General features: G+C 40.6%; 2 protein-coding genes across 2 annotated transcripts in view; both read left to right on the top strand.

The window, feature by feature from the left end:
- Positions 1-8,214, top strand: part of myo7ba (myosin VIIBa) — a 35,170-nt gene extending 26,956 nt beyond the window's left edge. The window contains exons 39-48 of the mRNA XM_074668593.1: positions 1,656-1,811; positions 2,372-2,477; positions 2,569-2,682; positions 2,770-2,857; positions 2,972-3,078; positions 5,832-6,017; positions 6,979-7,095; positions 7,276-7,359; positions 7,570-7,689; positions 7,788-8,214. Of these exons, the coding sequence (XP_074524694.1) occupies positions 1,656-1,811; positions 2,372-2,477; positions 2,569-2,682; positions 2,770-2,857; positions 2,972-3,078; positions 5,832-6,017; positions 6,979-7,095; positions 7,276-7,359; positions 7,570-7,689; positions 7,788-7,883 (1,174 nt within the window). The 3' untranslated portion in view covers positions 7,884-8,214. The remainder of the gene's footprint in view (positions 1-1,655; positions 1,812-2,371; positions 2,478-2,568; positions 2,683-2,769; positions 2,858-2,971; positions 3,079-5,831; positions 6,018-6,978; positions 7,096-7,275; positions 7,360-7,569; positions 7,690-7,787) is intronic.
- A 2,351-nt stretch (positions 8,215-10,565) lies between these two features.
- On the top strand, positions 10,566-19,412 carry gpr17 (G protein-coupled receptor 17). The gene is made up of 2 exons (XM_074667350.1): positions 10,566-11,012; positions 15,696-19,412. The coding sequence occupies exon 2, from the start codon at positions 15,704-15,706 to the stop codon at positions 16,721-16,723; it is 1,020 nt and encodes a 339-aa protein (XP_074523451.1). The 5' UTR covers positions 10,566-11,012; positions 15,696-15,703; the 3' UTR covers positions 16,724-19,412.
- The last annotated feature ends 383 nt before the right edge of the window (positions 19,413-19,795 follow it).

The following is a 19,795-nucleotide window of genomic DNA, read 5'->3' as shown; positions in this document are numbered from 1 at the left end:
TTTATTTATGATTAACTGGATACCTGAAACTTTGGGTTGCTGGTTGGACTTGAAGATTAAAAATCAGTTAGAGAGGGATGATTTCTGTTGTTTTAACATTTCCAGGGAATCTTTTGGTTGATAACTTTCATATTAGGGACACAAAAGTTATGATCTTCAGCGCAAATAAAGCCAAGCTAATCAGTTGTCATGAAACTGAATAGTATCATTTTTCCTTAAAGATACTGTTCATAACATATTCCTACACTGGGACAGGTATTTTGTAGTCAACACAAGCTCCTAATGAGGGATGTGTATTGATAAGACTTTATCGATACCAACACCCTGATTGATTCAACCATTTGATCCGATTCTTTATCGATCCTCCCTCTGAGTTTTCTGCATACAAAAATTAGACTTTACAGGTTTTCTGTGTCAACAACATATTATTGAGTTTGTAAGTAGATAAATATGACAGTCTTGGTATTTCACGCCGTGTGTTGACAGATGTTTTAACATGTTGGTGGTGAAGCCAAGCTTTCAGTCACATCAATCTCTGCGCTTGAGCTTGATTGACGTCACATCAACATAAGGTCAGACCACTGTGGCATAATTTAAACAATAAACAAGGAGCATAAAGGCTAATGATGATGATGGATCTATTTCTAATTGATTTTTAACTGAAACCAGTTATCGATACCCATCCCTACTCCCAACACAAGCAGAGTTAACCTCTTAAGACCTGAGCTTTTGTCTGGTGTGGGTTTTTTAATCCACCTTGCTATTTTGGATAAGTAAGACCTAATAAGTATAATAACTAAACTTGGTCTTTGTACAGGAAGTTTGATTATTTGTGTTCTTTATTCGTTCTTTATTACTTGTTTGTTATTAGTGTAATTGTGCTTAAATATGTTGTTTTTTCACTTAAATGGGTAGAATGTGATTTCACCTAAAGACGACATGGGTAGTGTACCTGAATGTGGCTAATTGGTCAAAGTTTTAAAAAATTAATTATTAATTATTAATTATTTAATTATTATTTATTTATTATTTATTCAAAAAATAAAATTACATGGGTCTGAGAGGCAGGAATGTAATGTCCATATATGTGGACGCTGCATCCAAAGACGTTAAGGAAAGTGTAATTAGCTCAGCAAAATTTGTTTAAGTCAAGTCCCACTTTTTTGATGGATATGTATAATTGAGTTGAGTTATTTCAGTGCTCGCCCTATAAGCAGGATCACAGCTTCAGTGTTAATCCCCATAAAGTAGCTTTTTTCCCCAAAATGACTCAATTCAAGCATCTTAATTTCCAGATGTGACATATTACCAGAATAAATGGAGCCAAAGTTAATTTGTATGTTTTTTCATCATACACTGCAAGAGAGAGCAAAAACAACCCTTTCCTTAACAACTCACAGATGTTCACATGAGGTAAAAAGTGTCACCTTCTCAGGATTTTAGTGGATGCCCTGAAACAATGAAAAATAAACCAGTTAAATTTTAATAATAGCCATACAGGTCAAGTAATTAGAACAGTTTTAATTTTAAAGCGTGTTTACTGAAATGTATCCACCCAGTTGTGTTTCAGTGTAAAATGATTGATTTGAGTGCAGACTCCTCAGGTGTTGTGCTCTGTCTCAGATCTCTTATCTGTTACCTTGTCCGTCCTCTAGGTTCAGCATCGAGCAGGGCTGGCAGCTGATGTGGCTCTGCTGTGGTCTGTTTCCTCCCAGCCAGTCTCTTCTGAGACCCACTCAACGGTTTTTGGACACACGCCGCAGAGAGCCCCTCGCCTCTGACTGCGTGCAGCGCCTGCAGAACAGTCTGAGGTTAACCCGACACGCTGTTTCATATGACACCAACACGCTGCACTGTGCTTCCCCAGGTTTCACATCAGAGTGTAGATAATGAAAGTGTGTCATCAAATGAAAAGAACATTAATTTCTTTGTAACTTCTAGTTTTTAATAACGTCCTGAACTTTGTACAGGTAGAGCCCAGGTGCAAAAATTCCCCTGATAGTCCTTAAAGTCAGCACACAGATATGAATGCAGATCTCTTTGCTCTGATGTGCTGCATCAACTTCACAGGGAGTTGACCACACTCTGCGTTTGCACAGCCCTCTCTGGTGACACGTCGTGCTTTCATTCAGTGTTATAAACACAGAGACAGAGGCATGTTTCTGTCTCTATGGAGAGGATAAGGCCGCCTGCTTCGAGGCCTATAGCTTCTGTAAATGTGGCACATGATTCAGATCAGAGCCCCAGAAAAAAAGCAGTTTTCATATTTTAGTTCCTGAAACAATGCTTGCTCTTCTGTTTATATCTGCATTTTAACTCTGAATTACAGCAAAACATAGAATAAAATTTTTTACTTTTGTGTCTTTTGTAGGTTGGATCCAAGGAAGCTGCCACCACATCAGGTGGAAGTAGACGCCATCCAACAAAACAGCACCCAGATCTTCCATAAAGTCCACTTCCCCAACGACACTGAGGCGGTACGAACTCAAACCTCCTCCATGTGAAAACTTACAGATTAATTTTAGCTTAAATCATCTTGATGTGATTCCTCTCCTCCTTCCTTTAAAGATATTTGAGGTTTCAACGAGCACCAGGATCAGGGATCTCATCCAGAGCATCTCCAAGAAGCTCGGCCTGTCCACAGCAGACGGATTCAGCATCTTCGTCAAGACACAGGATAAAGTGTGTTCAACATTTTCACAGATCAAATCCAGAGGCCTCTTTCATGCCCCTTGCTGGTTATAACGTCTGTCTTTGTTTTTATTTCAGTTTCTCAGTTTGAACGACACAGAATACTTCTTTGACACTCTGAGGCAAATCACCGACTGGTCTAAAAACACCAAGAGGATTAGAGACGGTAACACTTTTTCTGTTCAAAGCAGCAGTTTGTCTTTTTAACGTCTGTGAATCCTTTTAAATCTTTTTTTTTTTTTTTTTTTTTTTTTGCTGTGTGTGCTTTTGTGTTGTGCAGGCGGGCCTGTCAGTGCACCCTACTCTGTGTTCTTCATGAGGAAGCTGTGGTTCAATGTGGTCCCTGGCAGAGACCTGGAAGCTGATCTTATCTTCCACTTCCCTCAGGTGAATTTGAATGATGCAGCTCTGCCACCTGCACATTTTGTTCACGATTAGCTGAGCTTTGCAGAACAACAACCAGACCCCTACTGTAAAAATAAAATGATGAGACAGTGTTAGAAACTGTGAGAAAGAGCTCCTTTCTAATCTTGATTTGCAAATGTATACAGAAAACTATAAACTCTGTAGGGGGAGGGGGCTGAGTTTAGTAACTAAAGTGTTTCGGATTATGTTCAAAAATCTGCATTCAACTGTGGGTAATATTTAGTCCCAGTTCAAATCAGCATGGTTCCTCATTGTGAAAGCTTAGGTTTAGATTTTTTAGTAAGGGCTTAGATTTTATGACTCCCTTGAATATATCAGGAATGATTTAACTAACCCATTTCAGAGGAAAAAAATTGCTGATTTCTTTTTCTTAAAGACCCAACATAGCTCACAATTTCATCTTTCTGTACCTGTATCAAAGTGTTCTTATTTTAGCAAACTAAAGACCTGACTGTTGAGAGTAATTCAATTTATTTCTTTAACATGTAATGACAAAGCCAGAGTGAAACCTTTGTTTAACTTACTGCTTACAGGGAAACCGAGACTCACCAGAAACAGATGAATTGATGCTAATATGGGAGTTTGTTGGGTATTGGCTTACCTTTTGAGCTAAACACACGCACACAGTCAATTATGAAGCTTCTTCTTTGACTGTTAGAGGGTGAAAGACGTGGCCAGTTGCTGAAACTGATAAACCTTAAAGATGCTATGAGGAGGATCAGTTTTAATCACACTCCCTCGCCACCCTCTGGCCCAGGGTCTCTGCACACTGTCATAAATTACTTCTAGCAAGGCGTGAGTTTATTTCGGAATTAAATGAAGATCAGATTGAAACAAATTTTCTTTGTTCAAGACGACTTTTTACTGAATACAACGCGCTGAGGTAAGGTATTTATCAGTACAGTTACGTAGTTTGAAACGTGACAATAATCAAAGGTTGTAGCAGCTGGCTATATGTTAGCGACATCAGCAGCCTGGTGCTTCGAGGTATCTGTAGGCTAACATAACAACAAGTAAAGACTTTCAGTTTTTATGTAGTTTAGTAGCCGTCTATATTTAGCGCAGTTGACAGCGCTCAAAGACATGTCTGTAATGTGTAATGTAAGTGAATCCTGGTTAGTTATGTCCTGCCAGTCATCTACCAAGCAGAGCTAACATAACCTCACTCTTCATTTTATTGATAGACTCTCAAGTTTGAACAGACCACTGCAGAATAACTGCTGACTGTGGGCTGGAATCAACATTATCACAAACAGTTTAGCTCCTGTGTTGCAGAGTGATACAGCAAAAGCTAAAGGCCAATTAGCCTTTAGCTTGTGCTCGAGCACTCTCCTGTTTAGCTTTTTTCTGCTCTTTTGTCCTTTTTCTGTCTGATGGTTGGGCTCCTGTGTCCACCATTACAACAAAATTAGTCACAGAAATAATTTTCGACAGAGAAAAACACAGATCTCTGTGTTTTATCTCTTTTCACTGCTAAACTTAATCAGCCTGCGTGGTGTTGTCATAGGGACCTAGACGTGCCATAAATCAATGCGGTCCTGGTCGACCCGATCATGAAGCTAAGAAGTAGCAATTTAAAAAACCTGTAACCAGCAATATTGGTGTTGATAATCTCATTTTAAAGTGTGGATTACAATCAGACATGTATCTAGAAGAGAAACATTTTCAAGATCACTGAGAAAATCCACACAGCGTCTTTAAGTGGTGCAACCAATGTTTCTCAAAAAAATCTAATATTGCACAAAAAAAATGAATGGTTTTATCAGTCTACTACACGGCAAAAATCAAATTTTAACTGCTTTTGGAACAAGTAACCCAGAAATGGAGAGAAAACGTGGATTTTTACAGCATACTGACCTGCTCAGTGCAACAAAAAAACATCTTGTCAAGTTGAGAAATGAAATGTTTTATATGTACCTTGAGATGATACTTCATAACATAAAACTTATTTCACCAGTACACTTGCATAACTTTTAGGAAGCTGAATTTCTCTATACTTGTCATGTTTTCATGGTTACCCCATTTGACAATTCAAAGAGACTGATTCTTTAATTGGTTAAAATCAGTAGAAATATCATAAAATACGAAAACACTAACAGAAATGCAAACTGCAGATTTTAAACAAACATCTAAAATGTTGTTTTAACAAGTTTAATGAATATTTTTGATTTGGACATCAAACCATTATTTGTCACTGTACCTAGTCATGTGACACAGGAACCAGGAAGTCCTAGCAGGAAGTTTTTCATTGGTTTCCACTTTCTACACAAGATATACAGAAACACAGTGAGGCCTTCTCCACAGAGGCATGCATTGCTGCAAGACTACAATGCTGTGGATTCAGAGATTAACTAAAACACAGAAGTGTTAGAAACATAAAAAACTTCTCCATAAAGCCCATCTGAACTTGTTATAACTCTTCACTTTCTAAGACATTGACGTTTTGCACAATTAGAGGCAGAGCTTACCTGACTGACGTTACATCACCAAGAGAAAGTTTAAGTCATCATATCCAATATGGTGACTGCTGTTTATAAGCTTTAAATCTCTACATTAGAAACCAATGTGTGACATCACAGAGGCAAAATCCATAGTACCGCTCTCATGCATCCAGTTTCATCATGACGTGCAGACATGTTTACAAATGAATAGTGTTTTCTCTGTTCAGTTTATTTGGTGATAAATCTATATAAAGTTATATCTTTACATTTCAGGAGCTGCCGAAGTACCTGACTGGATATCACCGCAGCACCAAAGAGGAAATGACCAACATTGCAGCTCTGCTCTTCAGAATAAAAGCCAACAATGACAAAACCCAGCTGGTCACGATTCCCAAGATGCTGAAAGAGCTGGTGCCTGCTGACTCACTGAAGCTCGTCTCTGAGAACGAGTGGAAGAAGGTATGAGGAGTTTTTCCATTAGTTCAAGTGTTTTTAGTTTGTTGGGAGAACACTTTTTAGTTTGTCTCAAACCAGCAGCACAACAACACAGCCTGGTCTTTACTTCTCAGGTTCCCCTTCCTGGACTTTATCTCAAAACTCTTGAGAACTCCTGTCATCATAAACCTGAACAGCTCTGTTTGTGGTTTAACAAAGAGACATTGATGTAGCCCATAATTTTTTATGAAATGTAAACATTTGCATGTGAACACAAAGAAATGAGAAGTGCCTGAAAAAAGTGTTGTCTTGTTTTTCCCCACCCTGAGCTGCTTCCAAGTTAAATAAATACAACACAGGAAATTAAAGAGAAGATAGATTCATGCAGACAAAGATGAAAAACATCAAGTTTTGAATGAGCAAATCTGTAACAGTTATGTGTAGCTGTGATAGGTTGGATGAAAATGGATGTACTAAGTGTAAGACATTTTTCCCAGTACATAGCAGTAAAATACACCAGAGAATAACTCAAGAGATCACAGTGACATAATTGATACGTTGTATTATGGACCGCAGGCCATGATTGGCCCCTGGGCTTCACTCTGCATTACAAGGATGGTGCCTTCACAAATGGATAAGCTAAGCTGTGTAGTGCCTCACTACGGCTCACTGATGTATTTCTGACAACAATGGCGCTCTAAGGCACAGAGAAATGAGAATTCATCAGGTTTTTTATATTTGTTTTGATCTATTGATTAGCTCTCTGCCAGCGAGAAGCAGAAAGAATAGACCGAGCTTTATCCTCTAAATCTCTCACATGAACAACACCAGCATTATGCTGCTGTGATCTCTATCTCTGATCTCTGAGAACACTGCCTGGAGGGTTTGGTGGCGTTGAAAATCATTAACCTCATTAACGCCAGCTCAAATTCTCCCACTAAACCAGAGTGTTGCATCATGCTGTGTTATGTTTCTTCAATTTCAGTCCATCACGGCCACCTTTAACAAACAGGCGGGTATGACTGTGGATGAAGCGAAGGTGGCTTTTCTGAAGGCAGTCCACCGCTGGCCCACGTTCGGCTGCACGTTCTTTCCAGTGAAGGTAAGAGCTGCAGTGAAGTTTTTATCTCACCAACTTATTTCCATTTTGTTCTGTGGGAGGTTTATTTAAGACATTTATCTGATGTTCTTGTTCTCTGCTGTGGCTCCTCCTACCTTTGATAGTGGGTAGAAATCAAAGGGTAAATAAGTTATCTCATGAGCTTCTCCACTTGATTTTCAGCAAACATCAGAACCAAACTTCCCAGATATCGTTCTGATTGCTGTCAGCAAGCAAGGACTCAACATCATCCATCCAAAAACCAAGGTGAGAATTCTGGCACTTTTAAATCTGAGCTCAGTTCTGTTTTGGTGTCCAAATGAACAAAGATTTGAGGGAATTTCTCCGGGAAGTTGCACAAACAACTGCAACGTAAACACCATACATGGAAATTCAATTTGTCTCTCTGAATTAAGGACATAAGCAGAAACAAACATGCATTTCTTAAAACATAAACTTTTAACTTCTGTTGTGAAGGATGTGCTGGCAAACCACCCATTCAACCGCATCGCCAACTGGTGCAGCGGCAGCACCTACTTCCACATGACCATCGGCAATTTGGTCAAAGGAACCAAATTCCTGTGTGAAACCTCGCTGGTAAGATTCACTGAAACATTCATTCACAGAAGAACATCTTCAATTAAAGTTTGTCTTTTTGATTTCCAGTCCTCATCTTTGTGTTTTCTCTTCAAAAGGGATACAAGATAGACGACCTCATCACCTCCTACGTGAACCTGTACCTCAGAGAGAGGAGGGCGGTACAGACCAGGAACCAGCGTTTCAACTCCTGAGCTGCAGGGATGGTTGTGTGAAGTAACTCCTGCAGATTGAGACACAAAACACTCAATATGTAGAAAACACACAGACACAAACATAAAAACACAAGTAAAAAAGCAGAACAACATTTGTTTTTGAAAGTTTGATTGACTATATTTGGTAGGAAGATTGATCGCAGTGAGGATAGGTGTAGATTTCTCACAATTTATTTAAACAAACTGTGGCTTAACTTGTCTCATCATAACACTAAATGCTGAACGAATCATCTGCAGCCTTTAAATCATGAAAAGGCCTTTGTCTATTATCATGTTTACGTTGATAAAAACATTATTTACAGACAGAATGTTACCAGCCTTTTTGTTTGAAATTGTGTTTTACTTCAATGCTTCATACTTTGAAATAAAAGAAATGATCTTTCAGCATGCAGTCTAGTTTTACTTCATAGATTCTAATATCGTTTTAACATCATAAATGGACAAGGTGTAAAGAGCATAAAATGTCTTGCAATATGCTTTTATTTCTATTTTCTGGTTGTGAACAATTGTTTTAACTAGAGACTTGAGCTTTTGTTCACTCTGCATTTGTAACTTGTCCTTCATATCTAGGATCAGTAAGACCTGAGAAACTAGAAAAGTACTCAGAGAGCGCAGACCTCCACCAAGCATATTGTGATTGTCACCAACACTTTAGTCTTACTTGAATGTTATACTCCCTTTCAGCAGACTGTCTGCTACAATTTGGTGTTAGTTGCAGGTTTGTGGGATAATTTGTTACCTGAAAATTATGATGACCCAGTACATATTTCATATTCCAGATCTTTGTATCCAGAATATTGTCAGGATCTGGATCATACTTTTACATCCGTCAGAAATTATGGTGACCTTGTCTTGTATTGTTTTTCAAAGCATTCCGATCATTTAGCGTGGGGTTATATACACATATGGTGAAAACGCCCCTATCTCACAATGATAAGAATCCTTAAAATAAATCCTGGATCCAAACAGTGATCCGGATCACCTCCAAAATGTAATCACTTCTGCCTTATCCCATTCTGAACATTTCCTGATAATTTCATCAAGATCTGTTTGTTACTTTTTGAGTTATGTTGTTCACAGACAAACAAACAAACAAACAAACAGACAAAACATTACTTCCTCTTACCAGAGGTAGTTCAAGCCTGAACTTTCTCATTATACCATTTTTTTAACCAAATCTATGGTCCTCATATGGAGAATTTGGTTTTATTTACCACGCAACACAAAGGGGATGATACCACAGGTAAACTAAAATGTAATGTCCACTTATGAGGACACACAAGGGCTAATGGAGGTAACCTGATGCTGAAACACATTGCAGTCCCCCCCCCCCACACACACACACACAAAAATAAATAAATAAATACATAAAAATAAAAAATATATAATAATAACAATAATACATTGATAAATAAATAGATAAATAAATAAATAAAGACCATACAGAAAATATCAAAGTAAGTGCAACATACAAGTGTCTTAACTGCATTTCTTTGAGTATCCAGAAGGGGCTGGTTCAGAAACATCAGAAACCACATGCACGCCCATTTAAAAAATGAAAATTTTTAAAGCATAAATAAAAATTGTTTACAGCCTGGCACAAACAACAACATGGGTCTGAATAGCTCATTTCTCTATCAGCACACACTGTACAGGGGCTGATTTTTTTTTCATCAGTTGCCCATATAAGGGCAAGGCGGACTTGACTGACAGGTGGGTACCCTGTAGCTGTCTGCAAAGAGGCTAAAAGCCCGCTGCTAACCTCATCCTAGCTGGAACAAAGCCAGGCTGAATCCGGTTTTTCCAACATGGGTTCAGCAGATGATAGGCTTCAAATCTCTGTATTAGAAACAAATGGATGACATCACAGACACTATGCCTATATATTCTATGGTTACATATAAATTCATTCTGATTGTCTTTAATCTTAAACATAGCTTGAAACACGAGCTTGAAAGATGTTTCTTTTACCCTGCTCAGGGCGTCGTACAAAACCCCTCCCAGTATGAACTTGTTGTTGTGTTTATCTGCTGCGTCTTAAAAGCTCTACCAGCAGTTTGCCCCCCTCCCCCAGCTCTTAGAAGAATGATATATTTATGATAGCCAGCTCTATACACAAAGCAATGTTTTTGCTTCAGGGTTACAAGACACACACCAGACAGAGCTGAGACACCCAACAAAAGGCGAGGGGCCGTCCCAATTAGCAGTTGGCAGTAGATTAGCAGGGTGGTGATCTGAAAGCTTCTCCACAGATAGTGGTTTCATTCAAAGTCTGCAGAATAGCATTTGCATGTGGATGAAACAGAGCAGAGAAAAGGCCGATGTGTCCAACGCACAGCTGTGATCTCCTTCTATGAAAGAAATATTATCCCCCCTCAGCCAGCAGGAGCTCCCTCCACATCTGTCCGATGGCTATGTGACTGATTATTTTGGGCATTCCAATTCAGGATGCCCCCAGGAGGCAAAGGACCAACAAGGGCCTCTGTTTGCTCCAAGCGTCCCCCCTCCTCAGCTCCCTCCCTGCTCTTGTTTTCCACTCCTCTCCAACAGGGAAGGGGGCCCTGTGTAGATCTTAACAGCATTTACAAAAGATCATCTCTGAGACTTCAGTCATAAACGTCTCCATCAGCGGCACAGTCCATCTTCTATCTATCAGTGGGGGGGTGGGAGTTCACGGTGAAACCACCACTGGGCCTGGTTTCCATGGAGTCATACCCGAGGACCCTCTGCGACTGAGGCATGCCATTCTTCTCCTCTCGGCTTAAATGTGCAGCTTATTCTGACTCAAGCTATTGTGGAGCGTACAAGTGGCTCTCTGAGGAGCAGGGGATGGAGAGAAAGGGTGGGGTCAAGGTTCAAACGAGAGGCTCCCGTCGGGACTCCCTTTCTGTTATCAAATTTGTTGAGACACAAAAAGAGCAACAGTCTCATTCCCGAGAACATCTTGAGGAGGAGAGAGGAGGTTAGAGGACAGCGTTCTTTGAGTTACAGCTTCAGTCTCTGTGCGGCTCAGCGGTCGATCTCCTCCGTCTTCACTCTGTGTCAGTGTACTCCTGAAGGGCTCCACATTTTTCACAAGTTCAGCCTCTGAAAAGCTCCAAACCACGGGTAAGTCTGCTTTATTTCACCTCAAATTTAATCACACAGTATCACAACATAAAGTGTTTACTACTGTTGCTACTTTAACTCCTTTACAGTGTCTCCTGAGACTCCTACACTGCAAAAACTCAACACTAAGCAACTTTTTTAAAACTTTATTTCTAAAAAAGAATCTCTTGGATTCAATATGAGCTACATTCACCTGACAAACATCTTGATTTAAAATAAAAATATGACATTAAACACTAGGAAAAAACAACATCAAAAACAATAGTTTCCTGAAACATACAAAATGTTTCAGTTGAAGATGTATGGATGTTTGGATCTGGTCTCAGCTGTCAGTGGACGGACAGGGTTCAGCCAGGACAGGTCAAGACAAACTACCCAGGATGCTAAATCCAGCACAGTGACTCTACATCAATTATGAGAATATCTTCTGTACATGAGATGCCTCTATTATGTAAATCTCAGGGCAGCTCAGCATGATGTCGATCTGCTTTTTCAGAGATTAAAAGCACTTGCAGCTAATTTCACATTTACTTTATTCAGGTTTTATTGTCTGGAGTTTGGACAATACCAGATTGGACACATTACAGCCTGTCCCCACAAATTATAACTAATCTGTGAAGCGGACCAGGGCCAGGATGCTCAGCCTCCTCTCTGCCAGCTCTTCTCTCATAAATGCCCGCTTTGATCTGCTTTCACTGATCATTGTGATGAAAGCATATTTCAGGATCTCCTCTCTTCAGGATTATCCCTCAGGGATCCGTATTTACGGAGCCTTTTCCATTCAGCCGTGCTGCTCCTGGTTTGTTATCCCTGCTGGGACTGCAACCTCTTTTTTCTTTGGGGGACTTGTTCTCCTGAATTCGCTGAGTCTAAGCTTTAGCAGAGACTTACCCTCTGTTGTGGGTCTCAGTCACAGAAAAGAGCCACGCGGCTACATCTGGCTGCTTCCTAATGGGCCAGAAGTCTGAACAGAGAGCTGGAGAAATGGAGATTTAGCCCAGTTAGATTAAAAAAAGTGGAAATCCTTTTCACTTTTGCTCCAGTAAAGCAGCATTGTAACCAACAATTTGCAGTTTGTTGAGCTGTGGGAGCCTCCTGTCAGCGTCAGGAACATCTGTGGGATGACAGGCTCATCCCTGCTACATGTTTCAATATTGTTCTTGAAACATTCACAGGAAAAACAAACTGTTCTGAGATTAATCAGCTCTGTGAACTCCCCAGACGTGTTTTTGTAGATGCTAGGTCGGAGCAGAAAGGAGGAATTCATAACAGATTCAGAGGAGTGGACAGTGAGACCAGGCCAGAGTTGCTTTGAGGATGCACGAGTGGGTGGTCAGCTCTGAGGTGTGTCTGAATATTTCTGAAAGAAAAAATAAATGTCATCTGAGGATTGCTGGGAATACAGATGAAACTTTGTTTTGAAACTTTACAATGTTGCAAAGCGTGTCGGCCTTAAACTAGAAAGAAAAAAAGAGTAAACAGAAGTTTGGATGAAGAGAACTTAACAACAACTGACATTAATATTGATTCTAGAGATGTGAAATACACACACCACTTTCTTCAAACCTCATTCCACCAGCACAAACATACAAGAACTATCAACCTGTGTCTCTTGAGACCTTCAAGGTTTTTGAACACAAAGTCTTTTTTTTTTTTTCCTTTTTTTGTCTGAAATTGATGCACGCCGAAAAAGAAATTTGTTCCCATGTTATGACAACCATGTTTGCACACTCACTTTGAAGCTTTTGTCCATCATTGTTTTTTGGGATAGGTCCGATTTTATTATTGTTATTATTATATTATTATTATTATTATATTATTATTATTATTATTATTATTATTATTATTATTATCATTATACTTTTTTTTTTTTTTTTTTTTTTTTGCATCCGCCCAGCATGTTTTCATGATAGTTTGACTTCTCAGGGACACCGTATGCGGCTTGCAAAATCACATTTTTGCATCTTACAACATATTTTCTATAATTTAGGGCAATGTTTAGGTGATTAATTTGTGTGTTCACAATTTATAGAAAAATAAATGCATTGGATTCAGTGTGCAAGGTGTCTTTGTGCGGCATTTTTATTTATTTTTTGTTCTGATTCAAAAAAACACATCTGAAAATAACGGGCCCAGAGCGCAAAGACCTTAAAACAGCCAAAACCTCAAATCTAAATGAGTATTTTTTCTTATTTGTGTTAAAAAATTCTCAATTGCAAACAGTATAAGCTACATTCAAATAATAAATCTGTGCAAACATCTTATTTGAAGACATAAAAGACTAAAACAAGACAGAAATTGCTTGTGACGAGTAAATAAAAAGATTATTGTGTCAAAAGTACTTGTCAAGTTTTCTTAAATAAGAATAATGTCCTTGTTGAAGAAAATGCGCATTGTATCAGACTGTCTGTTCATTAAACTGAAAGCTGAAAAAAGCAAAACTGAGCTAAAAAATGTTAGCAAAGCTTAGGACTCTGTCTGAAGGCAAAGGGTTGAGTCATCTCAGAAAACTTCAGTCTGCTAAGACTTAAAGTATGCTGTTTCATTGAAGTTTGAACATGATTTAATAGAAAAATTGATGTTGTTTACAAAGTAAAAATCATCTAATTTTAAAGTGATTTAGAAAACAAGGGAATGTCACTGGTGGTCTGGTGATTGGTTATAGTATAGTGTGTTGAAGCTGTTTTCCTTCATTTTTGATGAAGTGCTTGAGAAGGTCAATAAACGCACTAACACATGAGTGAAGGTTTACTTCAGTACGTTTTTATTGTCTCTTCTCGTCTGCCCTCTGGAGTCTGTCATTCAGTCAGGATAAAAGAGCTCTTGCTGACAAATCCGGCTGCAGGACCATAAAACGCAGAATAAAGCTGTAAGCACCAAGACTTCCTGAACTTTAGACTGAGCAGAGGAAGTCTCAAACATGTCGTGGTCAGGATGAGGTAATTACCCGCTCAGAGGGCGAGTACACTAAAGCCACGGACACTGACATCTATTGTTACCTTGTAGGACTGGCACTGTGACAAAAAGAGGGACACACCTCCTGTCACTCTCCCTCTCTGCCCCTCTGTGTGTGTGTGTGTGTGTGTGTGTGTGTGTGTGTGTGTGTGTGTGTGTGTGTGTGTGTGTGTGTGTGTGTGTGTGTGTGTGTGTGTGTGTGTGTGTGTGTGTGTGTGTGTGTCTGTGTGTGTGTGTGTGAAGCTGGCAAGTTAGGTTTCCTGCCTCTGTGGTAGTTTGCTGTCTGATTACCAATAATGAACTGATGACGTCATGTCTCACACCTCAGAAAACGTACCCATGATTAAAACAGCTGATAAGTTTGAATCAGGACTAATAAAAAATGGACGACTTTTGATTCAGTAGTAAAGCCAATGTGAAATTACTTCTGAGCTACGTTACATCCAGAGGTGCCAATAATATTCACATTCATTACTCAAGTAGAAGTGTAGATACTGGGGTTTTAAAAGACTTTTGTAGAAGTTAAAGTATTAACTCAAGCTTTTCAAATAAGTAAAACTGTGAAAGTACTGGTTTCAAAACTACTTAAAGTATAAAAGTAAAAGTAACTTAAAGGGGGGAAAAATGATATTAAGGTCAAAGCTCAGTCTGTGCCACAGGGGCTAGAGTTTCTGCCACAGACATCTTCATACTATGCTACACACGTCTGTTATGTCGTTGCTGAAGAGTGGTGTGATCTGTGTCATGTGCAGGTGTGATGGATCGCATCCAAACCAATAGGGTGTTGGAACGGATTGTGTTCATACATCTCATCCATCCTCAATCAGATTCACATTTCTGCGTGATTTCAGTGATTTTTGAAAATTACTGAAAAATGTTGTCATGTTTCAGAGGATAGCACTAGATAGATATCAAATACATAACCTTGTCGCTTTGCATCCTGGGAAAAGTATTCTTGAACAAAGAAAGGTAGCATTTAAAAGAAGATTTGCCATGTAAAACAAAAGCATGCCTTGGTAAGAGTCAATCAATGTCAAATGGAAAGTCCTCGCAGCAACTTTACACAGCTATCTGCCAAAATCAAAATACATTTAAAAATCATCATGAATGGGTATAAATAAACATCATTGTTTATGCTAAATCAGTCAATGGGTTAGTTTAACTTTTACTGGGTACGTTAACAGAGAGCTGTCCATCAAAATGACACACACAAAACTTTAGGCAAAGGATGACTTATTTTAACTTTTTAAAATGAAGATGGTGTTTAATTCAGTACTAAACTAAAGTAAAAGAGGTTGTTTAAACTGTTCACGTTTTTTACCAGTTCCTTTTTTCTGCCGAGTTTGTCTGGAATTTCACACCAGGAATAGCTCATCTCAAAGTTATCATGGTGACATCTGTCTGATGAATCATCTGAATGCCAAGAGTTTTTGTAATTGGGCTCTGGAAGTGCATCTCTGCTTTGAGGTTAGAAATTTTCTGAGGAGCACAATGTAGAAATTTTCTGCATAAAATGGATGTCATAGATGACATAATTCATCCGCATGAAGCTGTGCGTACCTCGTTGACCATAAACCAAGCTTAAGGCCTGAGAATGATAGCCCTAAAACCAGAATGCCAAACCAAGTGTATACTGCACAGGGTATAAGTGCAAACTGTATTTGGTTTTTAATCTTATTTTGAAATACCTTTAATGTTAATACATGTCTCACTTTTTTGTTTCCTCAGCCGCCAAGATGGAGTCTGTGACCACAGAGCTACCCCTCCTGCTGACCAACCAGTCGTCAGAGAGCTGTGAGCCGGTGGACATGACGACTGAGAACACTCTGTTTGGATGTTTCTACATCCTGATTTTTTTCCTGGCTCTGAACGGGAACAGCCTGGCTCTGTGGATCTTCTCTCATCAGCGCGGCTCCTCTTCCCCAGCTAACATCTTCCTGATCCACCTGGCTGTGGCCGACTTATCCTACGTGGTCATTCTCCCCCTGAGGGCCACCTACCACCTCACAGGAGGACACTGGCCCTTTGGCGAGGTGCCCTGCAGGGTGGCGGGCTTCTTGTTTTATGTGAACATGTACGCCAGTTTGTACTTCTTGGCCTGTGTAGCGGGGGATCGCTACCTGGCCGTGGTTCATGCCGTGAGGTCACTGAAGGTGCGGCGTGCTCGCTACGCTCACATCATCAGCTTCTCTCTGTGGGCCCTGGTCACCATCTCCATGGCTCCTCTGCTGATCACCCACCAGACCGCAGAGGTGGACGGCGTGACGGTGTGTTTGCAGCTGTACAGAGAGAAGGCTTCACGTAATGCTCTCATCTCATTGGCTGTAGCTTTCACGCCGCCCTTCCTGGCCACCCTGTCCTGTTACCTCCTCATCATCCACAGCCTGCACCGCGGCTCCAGGCTGGAGCCGGCTCTGAAGATGAGGGCTCTGCGCACCATCGGTCTGGTCATGCTCATCTACGTGGTCTGTTTCCTGCCTTATCATGTGAGCAGGGCCACGTTCATCCTGGGCTACAACCATCCTGACGTGTCCTGCCAGACCCGCAGAGGTCTGAGCCTGGCTAACCGCCTCACCTCCTCCCTCACCTGCCTGAACGGCGCCATGGACCCGCTGGTCTACCTGTTTGGAGCAGAGAAGTTTCGAGGCACTCTGATGAGGTTGTTCTGCAAAGACAGGGCGGGGGTCTCAGGAGCCACCAGTGGAGAGTTAAAGGGAACTCACGAGAGCTCTGTGAGCGCCAAGTCAGAGTTTTGAGGGAGAGAGTTGATCTGAAGCCCTATTTAAAGTTAGCCTGACTATCAACCGACTGTGGCCTTTCTCCACTGACGCTTCAGCTTGTTTGAAAACACATTTGACATCATCTCATTGGTTCAAATCAAAGTCTGAGCTCAGTTTCCACCCTAGACCACTTAAGCTGAACCCAACAGAAGCTACTTACACCCCCTACCCTGCAACACATCAATGAGGAGCCTCAGGCATGGCCCCTGAGTCGGCTTTGAGTGTTGGCCCAAATAAGCATTGAGGGGGATAAAAACATTGAATTATGGAACATTGAATTATTGTACCACCACTTTAACTTGATGAACAAAAATCCCTGTAAGAGCACCTGTTTGGTCACAAATATTGGCCCCACTCTGACTCATTGGTTGAAATCAAATTTCCTGCATGGTTAAGATGTTTCTAGTTGCGTGGCTCTTATTCCACGTTAGAAAAAATAAAGACAATGCTACTTAGGCAAAAAATTCAGGTGTCACGCTTAGATTTTCAAATGACTTTATCATCCTAATGGCTCACTCTACACTTTCTCCCACTTTAAACCCATAGATGAATCAGAAAGTCAGACTTTAAAGTATCAACCCGGGCCATCACTGGCGGAGCGGTCTAACAGCCAGATCACGCCAGATCCTTCAAGGCACTGGATCTGATAGGTCGTGGTGACTCTGCTTCATTGTGGCTGTCTCACCTCTGTCAGGTCCCAGCCCTCCAGATCAGATATGGAAGACGTCTATAATTCATTGGATGCTGGCGCAATGACTCAGTAATTTACACAAAGCAGATCAAGTGGATCAAGAAGTCGAGCACTGCAACAACTTCAAACATCCAGTTGACTTTCATATATAAAGCCCTGTTTCCACCAAGCAGTACAGTCAAATAACCAAGACGAGTCATCCCACTTTTTGGGACCCTTCTGTAGGGGCGCCAATCTGAACCGATCTGATCTTGGAAGGTGGAGCAACAACACTGTAGACCCTTGGTTGGTCGAAAGAATCATCACTTACCCCGACAGCAGATGCATTTCTCCTGTCGGCACACAGACTTCTCTGAAACAAAGCTTGATTGCACTTTGTATCAAAGAGCTACATGCCAATCACAGGGAGGACTAAATGCTGCATGTCTTCCATCGTTACTCTTTGTTAACTGTGTACTGTATTGTGTTTTTCTTTCACCGTGTCATGCTGCAAAGGCTTCACTATATTATTTAACAGATGCGGCATCTGGCTTACACCCGTCTACCATGAGGGGGCACGGCTTGCTGTGGAAACGCAAACAGGATCAGGCTTAATTGTACCAAACCGTACTGAACTGAACTGGACTGCTTGGTGGAAACTTGGCTTAAGATATTAATATACACCGTGTTGATGTCACCAGTCTGTTTCTAATTCAGAGTTTTGACACAAATCATGACGGGTCATATTGGAGATAGGGTGGGCTTTGAGCCTCCTCACTAACAGCTATAGGGTGCCTGCCTTTCAGTCAGCTGAGCTGTGCCTCTGATTGGTCAAATGCGTGGTCACCCCTCATACAGTGTGGGCTGATTGAGAAAAGAGATATTCATTGTGCTACTTCTGGAGCCAGCCTCAAGTGGACACTCAAGGAACTGCAGTTCTTAGCTCTTCCTTTCTTGGTTGCCGCTTGGCAGGATCCCCTTGGGTCTCGTGACTCCAGATGTCTGGTGGTCCACATGCTGGACTGAACATGTTAACAGATGAGAGAACATGCAGTCAAAATGCACAGAAGCAAAGTTAGAGGATGTGTCCAATGTGCTGAAGCCCCAGACCTTAATGCAGTGGTCACTGGTTCGACTCCCAGCCTTGACCTTTCACTGCATGTCTTCCTCTTCTCTCTACTTCCAACAATTTTACTCTCTTCAGCTGTCGTAATGATAAAGTGAAAAAAAAAAAAAAAAATCCCCTTATAAAAACTTGTGTTGGACAAAAAAATTCGAACCAGTTATCTAAGAACAAAGACAGAGACACAAGTCATCTTTTGCGTTTTAATATTTTCACTTCTGACTCAAAAGACAAGACTGGAACAGCCAAAATACGACTTGTGGCTTCAAAACAGTAGGTCACAAACCACAGGATGACGTCAATGTGGTTACTTCTACTTTTGAAACAGACTGATGAAATAAATATGTCTGAGGGTGGCGCTGTGCTCTGTTTTACAGCTCACTATCTGAGGCAGACGACCCGTCTCAGTCACAAACACTCATGACTGGTGATGTGCCAAATGCCAGCCAAACCAAAGACATTCCCATTAGCTTAGCTCCAATTAGCAGCTGTTAGCATCTCTGAGTGACAACCCTGACCATCAGTGTTTATCAAGTCTTTTTGTGTTCCTGTAAGCTTTCCAGTGTCAGATTTTGAGTCTTTTTGTAGAGACAACTTTTATACAACTATTTTTAACAGCTTACTACTTTACTTTACTGAAGCTGGAAACTTTTTGACTGTACATATTTAAGTTCTTCCTCAGCTCAGTAACTCTTCTTTGCTATGCATGTATTTTTTTGTCTTATTTTTAATGATGTTGCACTACAGCATGATAAATTATGATCATTTTTATTTCTACAACTCATTATGTTTGAGCTGATGTTATAAGCAGGACGACACAGCTGCCACTGTTTGTTCCTGTGTAAAATGTTCCTGTAATGTGTCATTTGATGTAAATATTAAACTCACCTTTGACATAACTATTGTATTACTGCTCCACTGGCCTACAAACACATTTACAACTCCAACTTTTCAGCACGCTTACACTGAGATGTGAAGCAAGTGTCTTCACATGAAAGCAAAAGTATGATTTCATATCTACAGCGCATGAGATAATGTCTGGTCTGTACAGTCAGCGCGTGTCAGAGGCTTCTGTGAAAATGGGAAACCTATGTCAGTGTGCAGGACAGAAACCTCCGAGGCTGCAGAGACTTGTCACCACGTAGTTCTCTTTTCAGGTCACATGACCTCTGCTGTGGTTTGTCAGCAGCTTTTTTTTCCCCCACTTACTTCTGCAAGACTTCCTGTCCATCACATGAACACAGCAAGCCCAAGC

The sequence above is a fragment of the Halichoeres trimaculatus genome, unplaced genomic scaffold (genome assembly GCF_033239565.1).
Source record: "Halichoeres trimaculatus isolate MK-OKI-2021-1 unplaced genomic scaffold, fHalTri1.1 fHalTri1_scaffold_4, whole genome shotgun sequence".
Classification (NCBI taxonomy): Eukaryota; Metazoa; Chordata; class Actinopteri; order Labriformes; family Labridae; genus Halichoeres; species Halichoeres trimaculatus.
The sequence above is the reverse complement of the archived record's forward strand: the minus strand, read 5'-3'. Positions and strand labels throughout refer to the sequence as shown.